We start from the raw sequence: 11,435 nt of genomic DNA, 5'->3' as shown, positions 1-11,435 counted from the left end.
CTCATTAGTGTTCAAGGCCTCAAACCTGTTCCTGAGATGATTCTGAAATTCTGGTGGGATGAAATTAAAGTCGTATTTTGGCTTCTGTGGATTCGGTTTAATTTTCCTCAGCTTCAGCCTGAACTTGCATATGAACTTGCATATGGTGGTCTATTCCACAGTCAGCTCCTGGCCTAGTTTTCACAGCTGATATTGAGCTTCTCCAGCGGTTTTTTCCCCCAGATGGAGTCTATCTGATGCCTATGCATACCATCAGGTGAAATCCATGTGTATAACCTGCGTTTATGTTATATAGTACTTTATGAAATTGTTGCCCTTAAGTGCTGCATAGTATTCCACTGTGTAAATGTACCATAATTTCCCAATCCATTTGCTTGTTGATGGATGTTTGGGTTGTTTCATTTTTTTTGCTATTGTGAATAAAGCTGCTGTGAACTTAAGTATCAGTTATCTTCCTTTGTGAAGCAACTTTCAATGTCTCTTGCCCATTTTGTGATTCTGTTATCAATCTTTTCCTTGTGGAGGCCCTGTAGTATACTATAAACTTTTATTTATAAACATTTTCAAGATGGTTTCAGACTGCAAATCCCATCATATTTTCTGAGAACTGTTGCTCCATATCCATTCTATTTTCAAAGACTTTCTAGTGCTGTTGGGATCTGCCCTGCCATTGTGTTTCTTCATTAGCAGTCTAGTAGTTGGTCTTCAGTTCTGATTAGAGTTATATTGATTTGTGTACAGATCAAGGGTAAGCTCACTATTCATAAACAACTTTATATGGTACATTTCTTGAGCTCCTTCTCCTCTGAGCTCTTGTATGGTTCTTGAGCTTCTTGAAAGTGACATAAATATTGTGAAATTATTGTATAATGTTAAGACTATTTTGAGTGTTTTCATCCAGCTGGCAGTATGTTCTTTTAAAATATTTATATTTTCATAAATGGAAATATACTTTAAATTCATAGTTTAAGGACCTTTGCAATGAATCCTTTAAAGAGTGATTTTATAAGTAATCACATTCTAGTTCACTTTTTAAAAAGATTAAAGTTTTAGATAGTTAAAAATAACTAAACTGTTAACAAATTCATTATAATTTGCTTCCTTTGTTTTAATATAATAAAATAGTTGAAGTTTGTATAGTAAACAGTCAATGTTGGTTATTCATAGGACTCACCAAGCTCTTCCTAGAGATTCAGTATTAGAAGATTTACGCTTACAAAATAAATACCTCCAAGACAAACTTCATGTTTTAGAAAAAGAATTGTCAAAGGATGCATATTCCAAGTCCTCAGTAAGTGTATACCAACTTTTCTATTTTTTTTTATAGTTGTTTCCTTTTTCTGTTTTGAAACTATAAAATTGAAAACAACTCTTCCTTTTATCTGGCCAAAACATTGCAGACATTTATTAATGCAAAAAAAGGCCATATTCTTTTATGAAGATTTATAGCCCCAGAACCTCAGTGGAGGATTGTATTGACTCACTTGCCATAAGTTTGTTTTCTCTTCTTTATAAGAGTAGCATTGAGAGTGTATACTTGTGTTGTCTGACAAAGAATAAAGTAAATACATGACTTAGTGGGTTTTGCAGAGTAATAATTGTGTCTACCATCTTCTTTTTCTTGCCCTTACATGTGGGCATCTGAAACACATTACTTCAATAAAATAGAATTGTGATATACATATGCATCATTTCTGCTAGTGTTCCCATATATGCCCTCAGGTCAAATCAAATGTCTATCCATAATGTCTTTATTTACTCTATTTCCCAATTTCTTTGGCTGCTTCAGTGGCTTAGTGGCAAGGAGATAAACTACCAATGCAAAAGTGTGCTCTTTGAATCCACCAGTTGCTTTGCAGACAAAATATGGGCAAGACAGTCTCCTGTAGTGCTGTTTACTGTCTCTGAAAACCCCAGGTGGGTCACCTATGAATTGGTTCCTCTTCCTAAGGCACACAATAACAGTTAATCTAAGAAGAAACAAAGACATCTCTGGTTTTTTACTTAAAACCAAATATTTCATAAAAACCACAGCATACTTTTTATAACCATATAAATTATTTATAATAGACATTTTATTACTATATGTGTTAAAATATTTTTATAATTTTCTATTTTAACAACTGCTAAGTCTGTGGAGTTATTGACACACTTTATCAAGCTACTTAAAGGAAAAAGGGACAAGGCAAAGAATCTAAATTTGTTCACAGACTTCATACAGTACTCAAAATAGTCCCATGAGGTAGGTGATATTCTTCCCTCTTTTTAGCAAAAAGTAATCAGGCTTCTTTTTCAGATAACTTATTGGTTGTAAGAAGTAAAAATATATATAAATAATAACCCAAGGTAGGGAGCTCTGGTGGCCTAGTGGAAAGAAGGTGCACTGCAATCCCAAAGGTGTGCAGTTTGAATCCACCAGATGCTCCTCTGGAGAAGGAGGGGCACTCTCCTCCTGTGCCAGCTGATCTGATTCCACAGCACACAAATAAAAGAAAAAATATGTAACTAAGGTGATTTCTTGTAAAAAAAAAAAGTATAAAAGTGTTGTTGTTCATTGTGTACCCTCGAGACAGGACCAACCCCTAGTTGACCCTATAATGGATTTTCAGAGGCCGTACATCACAGGAGGAGATTTCCCATCCTCCCAGAGTACCTAGCAGATTGGAACTGGTGCTTTTGGGATTGCTATGTAACTTCTTTCCACTAGGACACCAGAGATCCCTAAGAATACTGTATGTGACTGCTTTAATAAAAATGCGGTAAAGCATTCTAGAGGAGGAACATATTGAGGCAGTTCTTTTTGATGGTTGATTATTATGTTTTCCTTTTGACTGGCAAAATTGCCATAAATTATTAGTATAGATATATGAAAGTATATATGTTGTTATTGTATTGCTTTGAGTCAAACCTGACCTATAGCAAACCATCCAGCAGGTTTTCAGAAACAGTTAAATCTCATAGGAGGAGATTGCCCATCCTTCTGCAGAGCAACTGGCTGCTTCTTACTACTAGGCCATCAGAGCTCCAAAACATGTGTAGAGGCTTTATATGTATTTGAAATAACTTTCTTTGCTGTTGAGTCAGAACTTACTCTCCAGTGGAAACCTAGGCAGGAAATTGCATGGAAAGAGATTGCCCATCCTTTTCCTGTGGAGCCACTGATGTATTCAGACCACCAGATAGGTTAGCTGTGCATCTCCCTCAGACCAAGCCACCAGAATGGTTTATTCCATCATACTAGAGTTTGTTTTCTATTTTAATTAAAACATACTACCTACCTTTACCCCTGAAAATTTTACATCCCAGCTTCTTTTTATTTACTAAGTTTATTTTATTGAGTTATTTTTCTCTAGAGCTCTCAATTTTCTCGTTTTCCTTTAAGGAAAAAGGTGTTCCTTTGCCATGAAACCAAAAGAATTAAAAGGTTCCTTAATATCATTACTGAAAATTTGATAAAATAACTTATGGAGGAATCTTTGATTAATAGTGGAAAAATACAGAATGGAATTTCAGGTTCTTACGGAATTTTAGTTTTTTTGGTACCATAGAAAGTGGATTAACCTGTTTAACTTTTATTTTCTTTATGCCTTAAACCTTACAACATCTATAGAAACCATAATATAGTTTAATATGCCTTGAATTAAGACCTGTGTATATAGATTTGAATTGCCAACAGCAGCCCTAAAAGGTAGACAAGAAACTTAAGAAACAGAGAATTTTTGTTAGGATAGGAGGAACAACTTGGAAAAGGAGGATTAGAAGGGTTGAACCGTTTTAATGTGATCAGGTAAGTTGTACATATTACTGATCAGTACTGTCAAGTTAAGTCTGATTCATAGGAACTTTTTGTACAACAGAAAGAAGCACTGCCTGGTAATGTTTTCAGTAGCCAAGTTTTTATTGTTTTGGATTTTTTTAAAGAAGCAGATTAACACGTCTGTCTTCCTAAGCTATCTTAAGCTCAAAAAACTCAATTGAAACCTGTTTGCAATTAACAGCCGTACTTAGATTTTAAATATTGTGTGTATAGAGTATCACAACAACATGCAGACCACAATAAATTATACAGATAGTGGTCAGATTTGTTCATGAGAAATTATTTAAAGGATGTATGTTCAGCTGTGTATATTTTCAACAACAAAAGTAGTATTTTTAAGCATCCATTTTATATAGTGTTTTCTTTTTCCATTTTTTTATTCTTTTTTGTGCATGTACTGTCAAATCAGATCTGACTGGTGCAGGAGGATATTGCTCCTTCTTCTCCGGCAGAGCATATGGTGGATTCAAACCGTGTACCTCTGGGATTGCAGTGCAGCTTGGAATAGTGTTTTGTCATCTACTAGTTATGTGGCCTTTATGCTTTGGTGGCCTGGCAGATTGGAAGTTGTGCTGCCAACCCAAAGGCAGAGAAGGACAGTCTTCTTCCATGCAGTGGACAGTTTCTGAAAACTTGTTGAGTCAATTCTGACTTCATAGCAGTGAATTTGAGTTTTGAATTTTTACTTATTAAAAATATTTTTAACTTTATTTTCCTGAAGACTTCAGGAACTGGGTCTGAAGATCGTTTTCAGAAAGAACAAGAGCTTCAAAGGGAAAACTTGAAGTTGTCATCTGAAAATATTGAACTAAAGTTTCAGCTTGAACAAGCAAATAAAGATTTGCCAAGATTAAAGGTAAATTTCATGTATATGGTTAGAAAAGTCTAATGCCTAAATATAATTTTCCTCTAATTTATAATTTTATATTATGAAGGAAGAAGTTAGAATATCAGTTTGCGTAAGATATTTCAGTGGGATGAGTTATTTTAATTACGTATTTTCTTTACCCTTTAGAATCAAGTAAGAGATTTGAAGGAAATGTGTGAATTTCTTAAGAAAGAAAAAACAGAAGTTGAACGGAAACTTGGTCAGGTTAGAGGGGTGAGTGTGTGTAAATATTCTGTTTGTTTTGGTTTCAGAAATGATCACCTAGAAATTAAAGAAAAGGTTGAGATAACTCATTGCTGCTGTTACGAGTGTCTCTGGGATCTTCTGCTTTGTAGTGAAAAATAATTTATTTTATCATATGTTACATATTCTATGCTTTTTCTTTTACTTGACTCCCTATCATCTCTTTTTCCCACTACATATCTTTCCACACCCTAAAAACATTTACTTTCTATGAATCTTGTGTTAGGTAACTAATAACTAGTAATTGACCCAGTTCTAACATTTTGTAATATGTTTTTATTATATTCATTTCAGCTTCTTGATCTATTGCTCTGTAAATCTGTTTTTCAGTTTATTTTTAGTCCTTTCTTCTTCTGCTCATCTGATTTTGTGTTACCTTAAAATAATTAAGAAAGGCTGTTGATGAGACCAGTGCCAAAAATTTAAACCTCTATAAACCTTTACATGTCTTGGCTCATAGATTCACCTTTTCATGGCAATTGGTACAAGGAGTGGTAGTAACATGAGGAAAACTGGTATCTACCCACTTCATAAAGGGGACTGTCCCCTCAATAATATAGTTAGTACTAAACAAATAGCTGTCAGACATGATACTCCATAAGCTCCTGCACTTATTTTTACCAATCATTGGGTTCAATAATGAATTTATTGGTAAAAATAATTGGGGGGGGGAAGAAGTCCAGGCTGGGTTTAGAAGGGGTTGTGATACTAGGGATATTGTAGCTAATGTTAGATGGATCCTAGCTGAAAGCAGGGAATACCAGAGGAATGTCTATCTGTGTTTCATTGACTATGCAAAAGCGTTTGACTATGTGTATCATAACAAACTGTGGCTGACTCTGAGAAGAATGGGAATCCCAGAACACTTGACCATTCTAATGCGAAACCTATACTTGGACCAGGAGGCAGTCATCAGAACGGAGCAAGGGAACACTGCATGGTTAAAAATTGGGAAGGGCGTATGCCAGGGATGTGTCCTGTCTCCATACCTTTTCAACCTGTATGCAGAACAGATTATCTGGGAGGCTGGGCTCTATGAGGAGAAATGTGGGGTCAAGATGGGTGGAAGATCTATCAATAATCTGTGATATGCAGATGATACAACCCTGCTTGCTGAAACTGAGGAGGACCTGAAGTGCTTGCTGCAGAGGGTCAAGGACTGCAGCCTCCAATATGGATTGAGAGGCTCAATATCAGGAAGACAGATTCTCACCTCTGGGCCCATTAGCAGCATCAGGATGGATGGTGAAGAGATTGAGATTGTTGACAGCTTTAGTTTGCTTGGCTCCACAGTCAACATTCTCAGCACCAGCAGCCAGAAAATTAGAAGGCGTATTGCCATGGGAAAGTCTGCTATTAGGTACCTCTCCAAAGTACTGAAGAGCAATGGTGTCTCTCTGGAGACTAAGGTGCGTCTGATACAGGCCATGGTCTTTGCTGTTACTTGTTATGCATCAGGTATTTGGACAATGACTAAGGAGTCTGGAGGAGAATTGATGTCTTTGAGCTGTGGTGCTGGAGAAGAGTATTGAGGGTACCATGGACTGCTAGGAAAACAAACACATTCATCCTGGAAAGGGTCAAACCGGGCTGCTCCTTGGAGGCAAGTATTCTAAGGCTCTGTCTAGCATACTTTGGACATGTTGCAAGGAGGGACAGGTCCTTGGAGAGGGAAATCATGCTTGGTAGGGCAGAGGTACAGTGCAGAAGGGAAAGGCCTCTTATGTGGTGGATTGATTAAGTGATTGGGGTAATCGGGATGGGTGTATCAGAGATGGTGTGATTGGCACAGGACAGAGCAGAATTTAGGACTGTTGTACATAGGGTCGCTATGAGTCACAAGCAACTCAGCGGCACATAACAACAACAACATTGGGTTCAATGTTCATTGCAACTTGACTGACAGATTTTACTCTCAGTTGTAGGGTTTATTAGAGAAATAGGTTGTAGAGTGGAGGAGTCAGACTGTTACATAGTGCAAGTTCAGGTTTAGTCTAGCTGTCCCAAAACAGATTAACAAGGCACAGTTCCTCAATTAATGAAAATCGGTTTGTCAGAAAACCTCTGGTTTTCTCAGTCATGCAGCAAACTTTATGTTAAGCAGTTAAAAGTTAGTTTTTCCTTTAGTCATCCAGCAGGGAAAACTTTAAACTGTGGCGCCATCTTCAGAAAACTTTTAACTGTGGCTCTGATTACACTTTGCCAGTCTTTTCATAGTCTCTTCACAGCAGTACCACAGTCTTCACCCTTTCACCACCACTGTCTTTCACAGTGTGGAAAGCATTCTCTTGCATGGGTCCCACAGCTATTGATGATTTCCATGACTCTGTGTCCACATTTAAGGTAGGTTGAGATCATGTCCTCATCGAGGGCTAATGCAATGGATAGAAAAGCCAATTTTCAAGGTTCCTGACACTACAGACTACTCCCTGGCTATTCTAGCCATTATCTTTCATTATATGAAGAATCAACCTTCCCTTTACCATCTGTATTCATGGAAATACGTAATACAGCTGCTTCATTTGTTATGTCTTAATCTCCCCATTTCAGTTAGTCTATTTCTGATTTGCCCAATCCTATCAAACAATATTCTGAAGAAACAAGGCATGTCTTTTTCTTTGAAGAGCCTTTTGTTACAGTTGAAACTTGGAACATTCACATCTGTAAATAAAGGTTCTTTCTGGTGTAAATCATCACTTAATAGTAATCAACACTAGCTTCCAGCTTGAACCATCTTCTCTTTATCTTATTGGGTTCTGGTTTGCATCCCCAGCCATCTGTGGCTAGACATATTGGACATCAGCTGCAAACTCAGGAGTCCACACTTCTTCCTGTGTTTTAGACTAACCAGTCCCTTCTCTCTTAGCGCAGCAGGGATCCTCAAGACTCCTGCTTCACAAACCAGCAACCCTTCTTCACATATCCATTCACCAGGTAGACTCAGATGGTCACCATGAGTTAAGCATATTCATCAGCTTCTTTTAACAACAATCCCTAGAGAGGGGGTTCTAATGGGAATCAGCTTTACGTTGCCTCAGTTCATTGGCAAAGTGTCTCCTTTTCTACTTGTCTTCATTCAGATGTAACTCTCTTCAGAGTACTGGGTGGGGCTGAATCTTTCTTAGGCTAAGCTCCACACTCTGTACCAAATTCTATTGTTTTCTATAAGCATTGTTATAGGGCAAATGTTCCCTTTTTGACCATCCAGTTAATATCCAAGTGGCTTATATTTTTCCTCTAAGTTCCTCTAATATGTCCCATCATTTTAACATCCAGTATTCATCAATATTGCTACATAGAAGAATAAATCAATATCTACAAAGTATATCATATTTTCTGCAATCTGAGGTTTACATATCAATGTAATGAAACCCAGTATAGTTAAATCAACAAAAACCTTAATCATGTTTACAATATATCTTAACATTACATAGCCTTCATATTCATTTTTACAATATATCTCAACATTATAACATATGAAGAAAAAGAATTTGTACATAGATTTTTAAAGAACTTCTCTATTTCATCTTTATTCTCTACTTTTTAAATCTCAGGCCACAAAAGTATCTTCTCAACTTTTGTTTCCACGTTAGGGGCAGCAAAAATAACCTTTTGGGTTTTCTGTCCCACTTTGTAGAAACAAATAATAACCATTTTAACTGTATATCTTCCCAACCCCCAACTGTACAAAATCAGGCCATCTTTCTATGAGTCTGGGGCAACAAATCTCACCACTTCTGACACCAGAAGTATAAGGAGCAGTGTTAACATGAGGAAAGCTGAGTCTGTCTTCTACTTGCTTCATAAAGGGAAGCAAGTCTTCATCAGTAATACCATAGTACAACACAAATAGCTACATTATCAGACATGCCACCCTACATGCTTCTGTACCTGTTTCTACCAATTATTAGTTCCAAAATTTGTTGCAACTTGATTCACATACTTAGAGTTATGTGGTTTATTAGAGAAATAGTTTGGGGAGTGGGAGACACAAAAAATATCACACAATGGAAGTTCAGGTTTTGTCCAGCAGTCTCAAGTCAGATTAGCAAGGCTTAATTTCTCAATTACTGAAAGTCTAGGTTTAGTTTAGTTTAGTAGCCCATATGCACCTCTGGTTTCTTCGGTCATCCAGCAGACTTTATCTCAGAGCAGTTACAAGCCATCTTTACCTTCAGTCATCCAGCAAGCAAAACCTTAACTGTGGCTCCATCTTCAGGGTTCCTCTGATTACACCTTGCCATAGTTTCTTTGCAGTCTCACAGTCTCTTCACCCTCTCACCACCACTATTTTCAACAGTGTAAAAAGTGCTCTCTTACATTGGTCCCATAGCTGTTTATGACTAGCAAGCCCATGTGTCCGCAGTTAAGGTACCTTGAGGCCATGCCTTTACTGAGGACTATAAGACAATGGATGAAAAATCAATTTTCAAGGTTTATAACACCACACCATCCTTCTTCCTGTAGGTCTTTCTTTGCCTGACTTCTTATTTTAAGGACAACAGTCCTTGAATTAAGACACCGTGGTGTGATTTCATGTTAACCATTAAGATCTTCAGAACTCCAGAGTTATTATACGTGTGTTTCTTGTGTTGTCCCACCCAGTCAGAATTAACTCAAAGCTGACCCTCTAGCAGGTTTTCAGAGGCTATACGAGGAGATTGTCCATCTTTCTCCTACAGAGAAGCTAGTGGTTTCAAACCACTTGACCTTTGCCTTGGAGTGCAGTAAGTATGAGGATGTTATATTTTTGCAGGATACAACTCAATGCAGAATTTTCCCCCCCCAACACTTGGAATTTAATAGGTTATTAAAAAAGCCCTCTCTTTTGTGTGTTTTTTCCATATTTAGAAAGCTCTAATACACTAGAAAAAATACTGACTAAATAGAAACTTTAGGTCCTGAAGTCCATTTTAATCACACTTCAAGGTACACTTTTGTTTTCTGTAATTTCTTATTAGTTGCATGGTTATAGAATATTGTATTCTCAGAGTTTTTATTTTCTTATGTATAAAGATTAGCAATTCTGTGTCAAGAGATGATTTACTAAAAGCAAGAACCCACTGCCCCCAAGTCAGTTCACCTCACAGTAACCCTCTATTAGGTTTCCAGTTTCCAAAACTGTAAATTGTTGTGGAGATAGACTGCCCATGTTCTCCCATGAAGCCACTGGTAGATTTCAACTTCAGATGATAGCTAGCTGTTGATAACCCTTGCCTTAAAATGTTAGACATCAATTAGTAATGAACTCATTTTATTATGGCTATACTGTACTCTCTAAAATATATGGATAACTTTAAAAATTAATATACTCTTTTGTATAGTCTGGCAGAAGTGGAAAGACAATCCCAGAATTAGAAAAAACCATTGGTTTAATGAAAAAAGTGGTCGAAAAAGTCCAAAGAGAAAATGAGCAGTTGAAGAAAGCATCAGGAATACTGACCAGTGAGAAAATGGCTAATATTGAGCAGCAAAATGAAAAGTTGAAGGTATTATTATTAATTTGATAATTTTTATATAGGAATTTTTTTCTATTATAATTTTATTAGCTTTTGAAAATTTTAAGTATGCCCATACAGTGGGAGTATAAATTGACTTTAATAAATACAGTAGATGTTTCATAAATATAGGAAAACTTTGTGGAAACAAGTATAGTAATCTTTATTTTGTCCTAATTCTGACAGCATAAAATAATGATTATGATGCTTTTGTTAAAAAGCACTACTATGTAAGCTTCAGCCTTAAGATAAATTATTTTAGGGTGGAACCAGGCTTTACCTCAACTCATTGCCATCCATTCAGCACTAATAGTTGACCCTTTAGCATGTTCTGGTTGCTATAAACAGCACTAGAGGATTGCCCATCTTTCTAGATGAGCCTATAGTCGATTTGGACTGTCAGAGAGGCTCTTTGGGTTAGCAGCACAACTCCTTACAAACTAGGCCACCACAGTTCTTTTTAAAATTAATAGGTTGTTCAAGTATGTACTTCAAATTTAAATCCTTTGATATAATATTCATTGTCTAAGTGAAGTTTTATTAAATTCTAATCATGATAAATAAAATCTCTAAAACAGTTAATTTATGAGTTTACAGGATCATGGATTTTCCCCCCTCCTCATCTGGTAATTTTTTTTTCTTTAAATGACTCAGGCTGAACAGGAAAAACTTAAAGCTCATCTTGGACGTCAGCTGAGCATACAGTATGAATCCAGGGCCAAAGGCACAGAGAAAATTGTTGCTGAAAATGAAAGGCTCCGAAAAGAACTTAAAAAAGTATAAATTTCATTACCTTTTATATTTTATATTCACCAAATAAGTGTCTACCGAAAGTAGATTACTACATTCAAGAATTATTTTTATGTCTACCCCCAATGCATTTTTTTCACTATAAGGACATTGATAACCGTTTAAAAAATAATTACATGTAGTTTAATTTAGACACTAAAGAGCCTGAGTTCAAATCCTAGGTCTATTACTTACTGGC

General features: G+C 36.4%; 1 protein-coding gene across 1 annotated transcript in view; it reads left to right on the top strand.

The window, feature by feature from the left end:
• Nucleotides 1–11,435, top strand: part of CEP290 (centrosomal protein 290kDa) — a 170,968-nt gene that overhangs the window by 124,319 nt on the left and 35,214 nt on the right. The window contains exons 42-46 of the mRNA XM_006889524.1: nt 1,168–1,291; nt 4,539–4,673; nt 4,833–4,919; nt 10,274–10,438; nt 11,102–11,224. Of these exons, the coding sequence (XP_006889586.1) occupies nt 1,168–1,291; nt 4,539–4,673; nt 4,833–4,919; nt 10,274–10,438; nt 11,102–11,224 (634 nt within the window). The remainder of the gene's footprint in view (nt 1–1,167; nt 1,292–4,538; nt 4,674–4,832; nt 4,920–10,273; nt 10,439–11,101; nt 11,225–11,435) is intronic.

Source organism: Elephantulus edwardii, unplaced genomic scaffold (assembly GCF_000299155.1).
Source record: "Elephantulus edwardii isolate Elephantulus edwardi_28Jun2011 unplaced genomic scaffold, EleEdw1.0 scaffold00078, whole genome shotgun sequence".
Taxonomy (NCBI): domain Eukaryota; kingdom Metazoa; phylum Chordata; class Mammalia; order Macroscelidea; family Macroscelididae; genus Elephantulus; species Elephantulus edwardii.
This window is presented reverse-complemented; position numbering and strand designations above follow the sequence as displayed.